We start from the raw sequence: 15,285 nt of genomic DNA, 5'->3' as shown, positions 1-15,285 counted from the left end.
TGATGATATGGTAGGAGAGGCAAAGGTTGACAGGGACCCCGCCTAAGCTGTGGCTGCAGGGAGGTAGCAGGGGGGCTCGGCAGCAGGAGCCCCTGGGCAGGGGGCAAGGGTGGAGGGGGTGGTCCTTACACAAGACGATGGGCCAAAGCCTGGAGCTACAGACTGGAAGGAGTCTCGAGGCCAGGTTGGATAAGCTCCGGTCGCTGGGGGACAGGAGGTGGGGAGCCGGGCAAGAGCCAAGGGCAGGAAGCAGGTCATGGGCCAGGCCAAGAAAAAGTCTACCCCGAATCCCAGAAGGAGCTAGAGTGGAATGCTATTCCTGGGACGGAATACCACGGACTCAGGAATGGGAGGATGTGTCAGGCGGAGCAGGGTGGGGTGGGGGCCACTGACATGGAGTTCTGGAAGATTAATCCCACCAGGGAAATGCTAGCTTCCTGAGCCCTGAAAAGAGCCAACTCCACAGCAGGAGGAATTTGAGTGAGAAACAGTGAAAACCTCCTAAGGTTAGGGCTCCCTCAACAGGAGCAGCAGCGGCTAGCCAGGTTAGGAAAATCCCCCTTCCTTTAAAGGAAGAATTCACCTTCTGCCCAGCACACTTCCCAACAAACGGAGCCATCTGCCCTGTCCGGGGGGGGGGGGGGGGGGGGGGGGCGAGATGGACTGGGGGTGCATGCTCAGCTTGAGGTTCTCAAATTCTTAGAACGCAGAAGAACACAGCCTCTGCTCACCGGGCCACCCCCACTCTGACCTGGGAGGGGCACGCTGCGCTGGGCCAAGGGCATAGGGCACACAGCAAACTCTGCACCGGGCCTGGCCTGTGACAATAGGAGGGGGTGGCTGGACAGTTTCTGGGCCCCATGGGAGGCCAGGCTGGGAAAGGGGGTGGACATGCAAAGGAATGCCTAGCAGCAGTCTCCCCTCCTGGAGGAGCGCTCTGGTCGGGGCAGGCGAGCCCAGTCCGTCCCCCCATGCCTGGCACCCTTTGCCTTGCCTGGGCTGATCTCAAGCTCCCTGTGCCGTGTCACATCCCGCTCTCCCTGTCACAAAGCATACAGCCCACTCCCCCTGCACCCCCCACATGGGGGCCTCCCTCTTCACAGCCCTCCCCGGCCTGATTCCAGGCTCTCCTCTCTGTCTGACCCACTCAGAACGCCAGCCACCCATCCACCTCCCCACCTGTAGTTGGGTGCCCTCAGCCCCACGGCACCAACAGGTCCACACCCCAGCCCTCTGCCCTGGTTGTGCTGTTCCTTCTAGAATGCCCGTTCCCTCCTCCTCCTCCACCTTTCAACAGCTGCTCATCCTTCTGGCCTCACCACAAATACCTCCAGCCCCCAGAAACCCTCTCTGCATCCCTAGCCAGAAACAACAGCCTCTCACCGGGAGCTCCAAGCCCTTATACGTCTGCTCTGGGCACATCTGACTGTCAGCCTGGGATGGGCGGGCACAGAGACACAGGCCCAGGGGAGAGGAGAGACGTGGGCTCTAGAACCAGACACCTTTGGTCTGAATCCTATTTCTGCTACTGTTTAGCTGCAGGACCTTGAGCAAGCTACTTGGCTTCCCTGTGCCTCGGTTTCCTCTTCTGAAAAGTGGCACCATAAGAGTACTTACCTCTCAGAATTGCTGAGAGGATTAAATAAAATAACCAGATAAAGCATTTAACCAAGTGCCTGGCATACCGGAAGCACGCACTACATCGTGATTGCCGTTGCTAGGTTTTGAACTTGGGGGAAGGACTGGTTCACCATGGTGGCTCCCATTCCTTCCAGCACAGTTCTGGACGGTGGGATCAAATTCAGCCTGGGAATTATAGCTCGTCCACCCTCGTGCTCCCCGTGGGCTTTGGAACCTGGGATGCTCTCTCAATGCGGTGGGCTGGTTTCCAAGGTACAGCTATCTGGATGTGATTTCTGCCCGTCCATGCTCTAGGCAGATCCAGGCCTGGATCCTCCTCCCCACTTACCTGTCAGCACTGAGGATGGGGCTGCTAGTGGAGAGGGGGCTGGGGGAGACAAAGGAGCCTCCCAGAGTCCCGTTCCTCAGGGGCATCTCGTGGCCATAGGCCTGGGCAGCTGGGGCGCTAAAGCTCTTGGGCTCCGGGTCCTGAGCTCGGGGTCCAGCCGCTGCTGTCCTCACCACCGACTCCACATAGCTCCGGGGCTCTGGAAGGGGGCAGAAGAGAGACTGAGATCCACGGGGGTGCAGTGTAGACCCTTCCCAACCTGTCAGGGAATTCCCCAGCCTGTGGGGACAGCCCCTAAAGGACAGCCAAGCATGCACAGGGCACTTCTGGGGTTCCAGCCAGCCCACACCTACCCCACTTCCCAGTGTCTTGGAGAAGCTGTGAGAGCCCCCACAGAACTTTTAACCGGGGCCTCACACACAGAAGCTTCCCAGAAATGGACCCCAGCTTGGCCTCTGAACATAGTCATCGTAGAATCTTCCCTCCTACAGCCAGGCACCCCTTTTAGCTGCTTTTTCCTTCCTAGGTGCCCCCTGGCCCAGCTGGAGTCTGCTCTGCCATGGACCCAGAGCTCCAGGCCAGCCTTGCCCATGTTCAGAACAGCTCCAGGCTTCCCATGGGCTCCACCCACGCCCAGAATCCAGAAACAGGCTTGCTGGCCTAGCAACAGGCCTGTGGCGGCGAGTCACGCCCAGCCCCTTCTACGCCAAGACACTCCCACCCACCTTGCCTGACACACTTAGCATTCCTCCCGAGACTGACATCATTATCCCTGCCTGGTGTTTAGAAGAGCCTAAGAATCCGGGGAGTTGGGGGACAAGGGCCAGAAAGGCCATTCTACAGGTGAGGATGCTGAGGCCGGGGGCGTGCGACGTGTGGAGGCACGACCAGGAGGAGATCTGACGCCCAGCCAGCGTCTGCCTGACCCTCCTCCTAGACCTCTGAGGCCAGGCCTGAAAGGTTCTCAGGGCTACACAGAGAGAAGAAGCAGGCCACTCTTGGCTTCCCCTGGGACACGATCAGGGATCGACGATGCTCCTACCACCTACAAACCTGGCACCGCCCTGGCTCCCCCAAGTGGGACATGATCGGAGCCCAGCTCACACACTGACCCCAATCAGGGCATCTGCTGAAACCTGCCTAAGAAAGTGAAGAACCCAAGGGTGTGTGCTGTCCTGGGCAGGCCAGGCCCCTGGAGATTTCGCGGGCCAGGATTGTGTGACAGTGCGTGGGGGTGGGGCACAGGGTGATGCAGAGCCAGTCACCTCAGTGCCCGAAGCTGGCGTCCATATAGGCAGAGGCCAGCCTCACCAGAGGCCTCCTCAAAAGCCCCACCCAACCGGCCCGGGCCACCCACCCACCTCACAGAAGCCTCAGGCCACTTTCACTCCAAAGGCATGGATTCTGTGCCCATCGTGCCCAAGCACCTGGCTGGAGCCCGAAGAAGCTGCAGAGACCCTCTGGCCCGGGTCAGGCACACGTTTTATGAGAGATTCGATAGTAAATATTTCAGACCATTTAGGAGCTGGTCTCTGTGGCAGCTAGTCAATTCTGCTTTGGGAGCACAAAAGCCGTCGTAGATAATTCATAAACAAAAGAGCGTGGCTGTGTTGCAATAAAACTTTCTTTACAAAAAGAGGCAGTGGGCCAGAATTGGTCACAGTTTGCTGACCCCTGATCTCACCCCTCTTCTTGGCCCAGAGAGGTAGAGAAATTTGCCCCAGAACACACAGCCAATCAGTGGCCAGAGATACTAGCACCACGGTCTCCTGACTCTCAATGCCGGCTCCTGGTGGCCTAGAGAAGGGCCACAGCCTCACGGGGACGCCGAGAGCTGGCGGCTACCCAGTCCTCCAGCATGTCGGCCAGAACTATTAATAATGATAAAAATAGCAAACAATTACATGAGAAAAGTAGGAGAATGTAAGTAATCAGAGAATGTAAGTAGCTCATCACCCCATCACACAGCACCAAGGGGCAGAGCTGGCCCAGGAATGCAGGCAGTCTGGCCCAGAGCCAGCCCCCTAGCCCACGGCGCACACATCGGCCAGCTAAAAATCAGGGAGCCAGTTTAGTCTTGGGGGGCTAGCTGTGTCCTTGCCATGCGACAAGGAGCCCATAGAAACGGCGATGGAGACGCAAAGCCAGAGTCCACGCTCCCCTCCCACCCCTCACCGTTCTGGGTCACTCTCTGAAAACTCCTCCTGTACCCTTCCAGGCTCTCGCTTCACCTGCATGCCTACAACACTCGGCTGCACCCCCTCTCCCACGGAGAAACAGCAAAGGATCCATCTGCTCCCTGGCCACCCCAGGCTCTCTGCTGATATTCACAGCACCCCACACACCCCCGGGCACACAGAGAGCCCCTGACATGCATCTATCCTATAAGCTAGTAGATGCCTGACCTTCACCCTCCAGCCCCACCCACACAGAGATGCATAATAACTAGGACCTGAGAGGCACACATTCACTTTTCTCGTTCCCTGGAATTCGTGCTGACCCCAGAAGTTCAAGCTACAAGCCCCGTGGATGATCCCTGAAGTCTGTGCTCTTCTACCCGTCGATGTCCTCCCGGTCCACTGTCCAGCCTGCTCTGCGTCCCTGTAGGCCAGTACTGACCGCATCACCCAGACCCTCAGGTTCTAGGGCTCTGGAAGGCTTTGGCCTTTAGCCAGTGGGCGGGACTGGCAGGAGATGGGAGAGTGAGAGAGAAGGTCAAGGGGTCGGTGGCTGCATCCCTCTACCCAAGACCACAGCTCCGCTCAGGGATCCTCTCCTCCAGCTCTCTGCTTTCCGTCAGGTCTGGCGTGGGAATGGCTCCCTCCTCCTGCTAGGGATCACCTGGGGGTGCTTCACCATCCGTCACTGCTTTACCCAGACCTTTTAAATAGTCCATGAAACTCTCTGTTGCCCCACAGAATGAGCCATCTGTTTCCTACCGGGACCCAGGCCCAAACACTGGGTAAGCAATTCACAGTACCCTACACCCCACCTGTAAAAAAAAAAAAAGTACATGTACCCCTTCTACCAACAGTAAAACTGAGATAAAGTGGGCCTCAGCACCCTGTCCCCTAGTCAGAACAGAGCCATGCCTGGGACCCGTGGACGCTGAATCCCATCGGGCCTGCTCGCCCTTAGACAAGGCTGCGTCCCCACTCACTGCTCCCGGCCCGAACGCAATAGCCTGAGCCCCAGGCCAGGAGCCTGCCCGTAGTTTGCACAGGGTGACGATGGGATGGCATATTAGAAATTCTGGGGAGTCGGAAAGCCCAGGGTGGTCACATTTGTAAGGCATCAGTCTCATCAGCCCCTTCCCCATTGCCACCGGATCGTGAGCCACAGAAAGCCAGGGGAGGACTCTGTCTGAACTCGGGGGACAGGACTGCTCCCCAGGGACAAGCAGCAACTGCCTTCCTTCCACACGGTAGGAAATAGTCCTTGAGCTCAGAGGCCAACCAGCCTCAGGGCTTTGCTCCTGGCCTAGAAGGATTTCAGTGACCCAGCCCACCGGGCCCTGCCCTCACCTGTTCACCTCCCTTCCCCAGTCCCGCTAGGTGCGTGACCATCCTCGTGTCTGCTTGGCTAGTCTGCAACCATCTGTCACCCCTTCCTGGCCTACCAGGCCCACCCGGGGGTAGAGACGAACAAAGCCCTCTGTCTCCGTCTCTGTTTCTCATGAACCCGAAGCAGGAGGGACCTTTGGGAAATTACTTCCTTTCTTGAGTCCATCTCCAGAACTGTTCAAAACCAACCTTTAAGGCCAAAAACTCAGTTTTCCCAAGTTTTCAGAGTCAGTTACCGTATTAAAAACACCTCCTCTTTCTGTCTATTCCTCGGCTTTTTCTCTCTTCCCAACCACAGGACAACATGACGACTCGTGGGATTCCCCCTTCTTTCAATTCCTGGAGGGGTGACCTGGGACAGGTTGCTGAAACTTTCTGGGACTCAGTTTCCTCATCTGTACAAGGGGAATGAGACCACTCACCTGCCCAGCCAGGATCAAGCGACAGAGATGGGGAAGTTCGCTCTCATTCTTTCCTGCTCCGTTCCACACCAGCGTTTCTAAGCAGCCCCCGGTGCCTGCCTCTGTCCCCAGCCACACCTGCTCCTGCCTCCCTCCACCCTTCTCTCCCACCCTCTCCTGCTACTTTCCTCCTGCCTGGAGCAGCTCCACCCAAAGGAGTTGGGAAGAGTAGGAGAGGTGGGGCCAGAGGGCACTTCACACAGAACATTCCAGAGCTCAAACTTTTCTAAGTGGCTGTTGGCAGCTGAGAGCACCTGGAAGCATAAGAGTGACTTGGGCCCCACCAGGCCCAGGGCACTGACAGCTCTTCACCCACACCCTGAAGTGCATTTCCTGCCTCCAGGAAATGTTCTTTACTTGGAGAGAAGGAGCCTGCCCACCCCAAGTAAAATGAAGACATGTGCGTGAGGAAGAGGGAGGAAATAAAGAAACGCCCGAGTTCTAGTCCAGGAGCTCAAAAGTTGGAATTTCAAGCCTTTTAGATTGGGCCATACACAGGAGTTCTGAACTCCCCTAACACCCTGTTCCAAGCCCTGCTCCACGCTTCTCCCGAATGCTGAGTTCTTTGTTGGCATCCCTGCCCTCACCAGGGTATCTCACCTTATACCCGCAGTGGGTACACCCTCAGTGCCTAGTACACGACCTGGCACAAAATAGGTGCTCAATAAATCTGCATTGCACAGCACGGCCTTAGAATCCCAGATGCCACAGTACACCCACCCCCAAGGATCTCCGAGCAGGAACAATCCCCCAGAGGGGCCATTTCGAGTCCAAAGTCTTCCTTTCCGCCAAATCTGTCCCACCTAGTCATCTGGACAAACAGAACCGAACCTGAATGTTCCCTTTTCCCATTCCTCTGGGAAAGAAGCTTCTACACTTTCTTGCCCTGTTTCACCACTGGGAAGATATTGTTGATGTTGACCTCACGTCTGCACTGCCGCACGCTTTCTTCCTCGCCCCCCTTCATGGAGAAGAGCACCCAGGCCCCAGCCCCACTGTTTAGGGGGTGTGCCCAGTGTAGTCACATGGAAACGGGCAGCCTCCACTGATCGGGCGTTGACTCTCAGTCATGCCCCTGACTGACTGTTAGGCCTTAAACAAGGCATTTAACGGCCCTAAACGTCATCTCCTCATCGGTAAAATGGGGTTCCTACCACCTTCCTCTCAGTGCTTCTGTGATTGTTAAACAAGATGGTGTGACAATGGTCCCACATGGTCCCACTCCTGCCTGTTGAACCTCATCTGTACCCCATCCCCCCCTTGCTCCAGCCTCTAGCTCCCTCTTGCTCTCAGCCTCACTGATTTTGCAGTTCCTAGAAAAACAAAAACAAAAACAAAAACATGCAGTTCCCTCTGACCCCAGGGCCTTTGTACATGCTTTTCCTCTACATGGAATGCTCTTCTCACCTCCCGGTTTTACCAAGTTAATGTCACTCACCCTCACATCTTACTTCTTCAGCCAAGGTCAGGTTCTTGGCTAGAAGGTCTCATAAACTATATCCCCTCCCTTTGGAGCACTATCTTAATATGTAATTGCAAGTAATTTCATTCTGGCTCCTGCTCATTGCAAGTAATTTCATTCTGGCTCAAGCTCCACGAAATGAGGAATCACAGTACGGCTTATCATTACATTCCCAGAGCCTGGCACAGTGCACAGTACATGGTAGACATACAAAATATGAAATAAATGAATCAGTGAATGAGACAAGGAATGCATGACAAGCATTTAGCACAGTGCCTTGACCAGAGCAGTTTCCCTTAAAGCCTGCTTCTCCTCTAGCTGGATCATTCTGCCTCTGACCATTTTTCCTCACAGGCAGCTTTTTCTGAATTTCCCATCATAGTCTCAGCAGGGAAATCAAGCAGAGCTTCAGAGGGTCAGCAAAGAATGTGCTTTAGTCTGACCCGGGAGGTGGTACATGAGTCAGGAAAAATGAATGGGCTGCCCACAGCCATGCTCCCTGCCCCTCTCCCACCCCACTGCCCAGACCGCGACAGCAATTCCGACCCCCACGCTGGAATCCCAGGGCACGGTGCCTGGAGGCAGGAGGAGGGCTTTGAAATAGCCCCTGGACTAAGAGACGGGAGACCAGTAAGTCCAATTTGGGTCCTGCTGCCTCCTCACTGTGGCCTTGGGCAGAAATTCCAGACTCCGACCCCCACAGCACGGGTCTCAGCCCCACATCCATGAAAATGGTGGATGTAGCTGAGCACATCTGCAAGAACCTTCCCTCCGAACTCTGTGGCTCCAGGACATATGGAAGAGGGCCAGAGGCCTCGGGGCCTTGCAGGCAGAGTCATTCGTGAAACAGGCAGGTCTTGGTTCACGACTGTCGATACTCGCTTCTCTGAAGTGTCACCCCCAAGCGGGAAACATGACATCCAGGGCCTGTCAGCCTGTGGGATAATCTCCCCTCAGACCCTCCCACTGGAGAGTGTTTGTGGGTGGGCTCCAGGCCCCAGCATTTCTGGACTCCTGTCCCATCTTCACTGCCCTGTCAGGAGCCAGGAACCAGCAGCAAGCCTGGGGGACAGCCCCTTCCCCGGGTAGAAGGCTGGGGGGAGGAGGGAGGGGCAGCCAAGAGCACGCTGGGCTCCTCCCTCTCTGGGATCTGTTGCTGGGAGCCGCCTCGATCTGCTACGCCCAGGCAGCCTGGTTCTGCTGCCCAAACTCTGGCTGGCTCCAAGCGGGCGAAGCCTATGGGAAGCTGCAGCCATCTTCTGGGGTGACGGCAGATTGAGAGGGGCACAGCCTCAAGGTGGTGAGTGGGAAGTGGGCTTCAGAAAAGCAGATAGGGGGCGCCTGGGAGGCTCTGTCGGCAGAGCATCCAACTCTTGGTTTCAGCTCAGGTCACGATCTCATGGGTCCTGGGATCAAGCCCCGCGCTGGGCTCCACACTCAGCAGGGAGTCTGCTTGAAGATGCTCTCCCTCTGCCCCTCCCCTGCTCACGCTTGCATGCATGTGCATGCGCCTGCTCTCTCTCGCTCTCAAATAAATAAATCTTTAAAAGATTTATTATTTCCTTAAAGATAGAGCCTTTAAGTAAACCAGGCCACATGGAACCAGGGCCCAGGAGGGAAGTCAGAACATCTAACATATCAGAGCTGGAAGGGACCTCAGTGCCCCCCTCATCCAAGGCCCCCTGGTGAAGGAGAGGGGGACACCGATGCCCAGAGCCACATACAGACGGCCTAGGCCCGCACCCCCTTCATTTCATCTGATGCTCTGAGTCATCATTAGAATTCTGTCCCTAATAACTTAAAGGCCTCCAACCAGATTATGTCCCCTCTCTGCTTTCCCTTCTCTGCTCACGTCCCCTTCCCTGCTTCATGTACAATGCAGGGTTCATCGAAATCGAGGGTAAAGCTGATCCACAGACATGCGAACTCCTTGAAACTGTCAAAATTATGTGCATGGGTGTCCCAATGCATCGTGTGCGAGTGGATCCATTGCTGTTCTAAGATCCCCAGAGGCATCCAAGCTCCCAGAAAGACAGACTTCCCACCATCTGTGTTGATATGAAACCAAGCAAGGGCTTCAGGGAGGCTGCTCTCGGCTCTAAGACTGCTGAGAAAGCTTGCTCCGAGCTATGCACGTGGAGTGCGCCCCAGGCAGTGGAAGAATGTGCGTCCCTTCGCCCTCCGAGGGGGCTGGCTGCACCCCAGGCAAGCTAGCGGATGTGCCGCTGGGGGAGGAGGCGGCAGGAGGGGGGGACTGTCACCAGGTGCCACTGCCCTGGCGCCTGGAGCTGGCAACACCTGAACCTGTGCCCAGCTCGCCTGTCGGAATTCAGGCAGCATCCAGGGTGACAGCTCATCACCAGGGGGTGGGGACCAGAAGGCTATGTGGCCGGTCGCCTGAGACCTGTCAGGAAAGAGAGCTGCCCCCGAGCCAGCCTGAGCAAGCTCCTCCTGAACAGCCATGCCCGGACCCTGAGAGCAGGAAGCGGCCCCACAGCAAAGCCACACTTACCTTTGGGAAGCTCGGTCACCACCTTCCCCTCATCCTCCTCTGAGGGAAGATGAGAGGGGAGGGAGGAGGAAGGAGATGCAGGAAAGAGAGGCAGGTGAGGGGGACGAGGAGAGGAAGAGCAGAAAGGAGAGAGAGAGAGATTGATTAACAGAGATTATTTCCTGAAAGACAATCTGCTGAGAGAAAGGAGGCAAGAAAGCAAGGGTGAGGCCAGGGCAGAAGAGCCCAGGGTAAGAGGTAAGGTCCACCCTGACACGGCCCTGGGGGCTCAGGACACACAGTTTAAGGAGTGCCTCACTCTCGGGGACAAAGCCGGCCCCCCTCACAGCCCGTGCACCCGGGGCTTGCATCTCAAGCAGAAGGGTGCTGGCTGGTGAGAGGCAGCCCCAGGTCCCTTCTGCTCCCCGGTGACTCAGTGTCCCCGGTCATGCAGACACCTCCGGACGGGAAGCTATGCCGGCCATGTGTCCGCATGGGTCACACATGCGTGTCATTGCCCTCCTACCTGGCTGGATCAGTCTTCTGGTGACTAAGGAAGAAAAGCCAAGTTGGCCCCAAAGGCCCCAGCCCAACCCTAAAACCAGAGTCTAGAGAACACCCTTCTGGGCTCGGCCTACTGGAAATGGCCACTCAGGGACCAGGGCCCTCCACTCTCCCCTTCCCCATAGGGAGGAGGGGGGATGTGGTAAGGAAGTGGGAGGTGTGACCTGGGGGGGGGGTGTACATCCGTGTGTGCGTGTCCACAAGTACACTCGGGGGACGGTGGAGCCAGGCTTCTGGCAGAGAGCTAACCAAGTCCAAGGAAACTGAGGCCAAGCCTCCAAATCCCCAAGTCAGAGGGCCCTGGGAGTGGTACTGACCCCACCTGTCCATGGGCATGAAGGCTCAAGCCCTACACAGAGAGCCCCCACTCAGGCCTGACCACATTGTGGGCACAAAGCCAGGCTGCCATCTTGTTTCCAGAAGGGTCCTGAGAACCCGTCACTTCTGGGCACTTTCTGATGAGATCCTGAGGCCCTGCCCAGGACCACAGGGGTCCTCCAACCCCTACTCCTCCCTCTGGCCCCCCCCACCACCTCCCTTCCAGCTAGAGTCACTCACCACCTGTAGGGTGCAACAGGATGTCCGCTGGGTTGTGGGGTTTCAGGCCGAGAGCAGACAGGGGCGTCTTGGCCAGACCTGGAGGGGAGCGCACTGTGCCAAGAAGAAAGGAGACACAGGCAGTGAGCCTCGGGGTGAAGGAGGTGTGGGGAGAGGAAGAGGGGCAGGAGCGGGGACACCCCTAACTGAGGACATGTTGGTGAGGGCTGGGCAGCAGGAAGCAATACAGGGGAGCCAGCCCCAGCCCCAGGGCTTCCTTTCCTATCTCCGTGTTTCTCCACAGCTCAGAGGGTAGAGTGAAAAGTCAGGAAATGGCGCTGCCCCGCAACCCAGCCCTGGCCCTCAACCTCGAGCAAATCACTTCTACGCTGGGGCCCTTGGTGGCATCACTGCGGTCCCCTTGCATCGCCATGGCTCACAACAAACACACAGCTTTCTTTGGCTATCTCTGACGTCCCCCATACTATAGTCTCTCTTCCCTCATCCTCCCGCTCCCGCCCCGACACACACACAGTCTTTCCACACCGTGCACTTGGATGGACTTGGGAGAACAAAAGGAAATGGGAAATCAAGATGGCGCATCCTGTAAAGGACGGAAGGAGTAAGGGATCACGGGCGGAGCCGTGCCAACCCTGAGACCCAGGGCAGCCCTCGACCGGAGGTCTTTGACCCCCAGCGAACCATGCCACTTATAAACCCCAGGAAGAGAGAATTTCTCAGTGTGGGGCTCTCTGTCCCCCCCCAAATCTCGGTGTTCTGGAAGAGGGAGGAGCTCCACCTCCACAATCCTTGGCCAAGAGCACCAACTCCCTGTGCACACCCCAGGGCCCTTCTGAGCCGCCCGGCTGGGTTAGAGGTGTCATGTAACACACAAGGTCAGAAAGGGCTGTCCGGCTTTTTCCCATCAGCCAAGGACATGGCCGGACTCCGAGCTGGACTGCAGGGTGGTTGGCAGGCCCAGTCACGAGATTTCTCAGTGGCAGCTGCTGTGTCTCCTAACACATCTCTAAGAAGCAAAGAAAAGAGCTCTGTGTCTCTTATCACGGCTACTGGGAGTGTGCAGAGGCCACGGGCCCTGAGGACAGGCAGCCGCACAGGTCCGCCAGAGCCCAAGCCTGCCCGCCACACACCAACGGCCCCAACAGACCAGGTGTGGCCCTCGGGTGCCTGGCCCCCACACAGCAGCTCCAGGACCCCCCCCCCGGACCCCTCCTCCTTTCCTCAAAAGACAGAGAGACCTGCAGGAAACAAAAAGCTACAATCTCTCACTGTATGCAACATCCACAACTTATCTGTGCACATGTGGGTGTATGCACGGGTACACACAGCAACAGTGAGAAATCACAGGGGTCGGGATGGGGCAGACTCCATCCTCACACCATCCTCAGATGCCCAGTGGACAAACACAGCAGAGGGGACAAATGTGTGCAAACGCACACAGCCCAGTAATAAGGTAGGTCTAGGCTTGCATGTCTCTATCCCTCCCTCCCCTTACACACACACACACACACACAGATTCGGTTTCTGCCCCCCTCCAGCCCCCCTGCCCATTACTGAAAATGGTGTCTTGCAATAGACCCTTATCAAGCACTTATTAATGTTTGTCAAATGAACGAACTGGAATGTAATTAACTATGGAGGAATGAGCCCAGCCTCACAGACCACCACTGTCCATGGAATGCCCTCGAAGCATCTCCAACCCACGGGCGTGCGTGGGTTGGTCCAGGCGGGGCAGCAGAGGTACAGGTGGGCCAGTGAGCCAAGGGGAAGGAGAGGTGAAGAGGCAGCGGGAGGTCTCTCCTGGTCCCAGCTCCGGCACCTCCAGCTGCCTAGTCCCTCATGCCCCATCGCCAGGCGTCTGGCTCTTCTGCTAAGGCAGACGAGTGGGCGGCCCCGAAGCCAAGCAAGGCTTTTGCTTTCCGAGAGCAGGATTCCTCGCATTTCTCCGCCTCTGTCTTCTCTCCCAACCCTGTGCATTGATGAAACCTCTGCTTATTCTCCCCACTGGGGCAGCAGGGCTGGCAAAGGCAGGCAGAGAAGAATGGGAACAGACACATATGGCAAAATCTAACCCTAGCTCCGCCCACGTGGCTTCCATCCCACACGGGGTGATGGCCAAGATCCTGGCTGACTGGACCAACAGTGAATCAATCGGAGCAGGTGTGAAGGTGGATGCTTAAGACCACCCCCAGGAGGGAGAGCGATTCCAGGGAGTCACAGAAGGCCACGGAGGGGGCGCCCGGGTGACTCAGTTAGTTAAGCGTCTGCCTTCGGCTCGGGTCATGATCTCAGCGTCCTGGGATCGGGCCCCACATCCGGCTTTCTGCTCAGGAGGGCTCTGCTTCTCCCTCTCCCTCTGCCACTCCCCCTGCTTATGCTCTCTCTCTCTCTCTCTGTCAAATAAATAAATAAAACCTTTAAAAAATAAAAAATAAAAAAAAGGCCACGGAGTTGCCTCTTCAGCAGACCGCCCCGGGCTTGCACCGTCCAATATGGTAGTCACGAGAGTACCTGCCGTGGGGCCAATCAGAATTGAGATGCGCTCTAGGTGTAACACACACACCGGATTTCAAACACTTGGTATGAAACAAGAATGCAACATATCTCTTTATACGGATTCCATGTTGAAATGATAGTATTATAGCTCTTTCAAATTCAATAAAAACCTATTAAAAGTAATTTCACCAGCCTCTTTTTACAGTTTTAAAAAAAGATTGAGCACTGGGTGTTATAGGCAACTGATGAATCATTGAACACTACATCTGAGACTAATGACGTACTATATGTTGGCTAATTGAATCTAAATTTTTTTTTAAAAAAGATTGTAAGATACCTCATTAATATTTTTATCTTGATCTACCTATGGAAATGATGATATTTTCGACATTTGGGGTTAAATAAAAAATATTACAATTTACTTCTCCAGTTTCCTATGATGTTTTTCAATGCAGCCACTAGAAAATGCTCCATCACAAGTGTGATTTGGGCTGGATTTCCATTGGGCCACACTGCCCTGGGGAGAACCATGGTTTCCACTCCCAGCTTTGGACCCCCACATGCCCCAGGCGGCAGCCCACACATGTTCTGCTGCACAGGGCGGGGCTCTGGGGCCACATTCTTCCCTCACGACAGCCAGCCCCCAGGAGAACATACCGCCAGTTCTGGTCTCCAGTCCTCACTCTCCTCCCCTCCCTGGGCTCTCCCTCCTCTGCTGCCCCAGGGCCTGCCACCGGGACCCTGAGTCCTTCTCAGTCCTGTTCCATCACTGCTGTCCCACAGCTGCCCTTTTCCAGCTCCCCCTGTCTGTTCTACCAAAAAAAAGTACACTACCCCAGCCCTGCACTCATCCGGGTCTTCTCTTTGTGTGGAAATGCCTCTGCCCTTCCGGGCTTTGCCTCTCCAGTGAGTGCCTCAGGGGCTAGAGACTAAATGTTCCTGCCTGGAGACCAAGGACGGATGAGCTGGGGACTCTGACAGGCTGAGTGTTCTGGGCCTTTCTTTCCCTGATGGAAACTAAATAGGTTGCCTGAAATGGAAGAGGTGTCCAGATGTAGACAGAAATGGGGGTCTGGAGCAAGAAGGCCAAGGGATATCTCAGAGATACACCAGCAGGTCACAAAGAGTCACTTTAGGATGGGGGCGGGGGTGGTGTTTGGCACACAAGATGCAAAACCTCTCAACGATTAGGAAGATTCCAGACTTTGGGAGTCCAGGGGCCCCACAGAAGGTCGGTAGGATCCCAAGCCCGTAGCTGCTGCACCCCCACATGTGTGCATGTGGACAACAGAAGGAAGGGGAGTAGGGCAGGGAAGGTGAAGTGAAATGAGCCATCTGGACCAGGAGCGACAGATCCTGGCCCTGCCCAACTCTGCCAGGACCTCCCCCCAAACCCGGGGTGCTTACTCAGGCCGGGGCTGAGAGCACAGCTTGCGGGCACCCAGGGAAGACAGGCTTAGTGAGGAGCTCTTACCCCCACTGGGCGGTGGGCTGGTCGGGGAGGTTCCCTCCATCTCCTCAAAGGCCTCCTTGTAGCTGTGCAGATGGGGCTGCAGGAGAAGAAGAGGAGGTGGGGGCGCTGCCCACTGGTGGCCGTGACCCTGAAGAGCAGGGGTTTCCCAGGTAACCAGCCCACACATCCCCTTGCCAGCCCCGCCCCCCCACCCCTCTTGGGGGAAACACAAAGGTCAAAGGGAGATCCTGGCCATTCACAGCCCCAC

At 56.4% G+C, this 15,285-nt stretch overlaps 1 protein-coding gene across 7 annotated transcripts in view; it reads right to left on the bottom strand.

Annotated features, from left to right (window-relative positions):
* Window positions 1-15,285, bottom strand: part of TNS1 (tensin 1) — a 201,539-nt gene that overhangs the window by 18,094 nt on the left and 168,160 nt on the right. For 4 of the 7 annotated variants that reach the window (XM_032402452.1, XM_032402465.1, XM_032402474.1 and 1 more), the window contains 4 exons: window positions 15,039-15,114; window positions 11,069-11,161; window positions 9,968-10,006; window positions 1,970-2,168 (listed from right to left, as the gene is read on the bottom strand). In XM_032402452.1, the coding sequence (XP_032258343.1) occupies window positions 1,970-2,168; window positions 9,968-10,006; window positions 11,069-11,161; window positions 15,039-15,114 (407 nt within the window). The remainder of the gene's footprint in view (window positions 1-1,969; window positions 2,169-9,967; window positions 10,007-11,068; window positions 11,162-15,038; window positions 15,115-15,285) is intronic. The other 3 variants (XM_032402457.1, XM_032402469.1, XM_032402471.1) reach the window with 3 other exon arrangements.

The sequence above is a fragment of the Phoca vitulina genome, unplaced genomic scaffold (assembly GCF_004348235.1).
Source record: "Phoca vitulina isolate PV1807 unplaced genomic scaffold, GSC_HSeal_1.0 scaffold1, whole genome shotgun sequence".
NCBI lineage: Eukaryota > Metazoa > Chordata > Mammalia > Carnivora > Phocidae > Phoca > Phoca vitulina.
The sequence above is the reverse complement of the archived record's forward strand: the minus strand, read 5'-3'. Positions and strand labels throughout refer to the sequence as shown.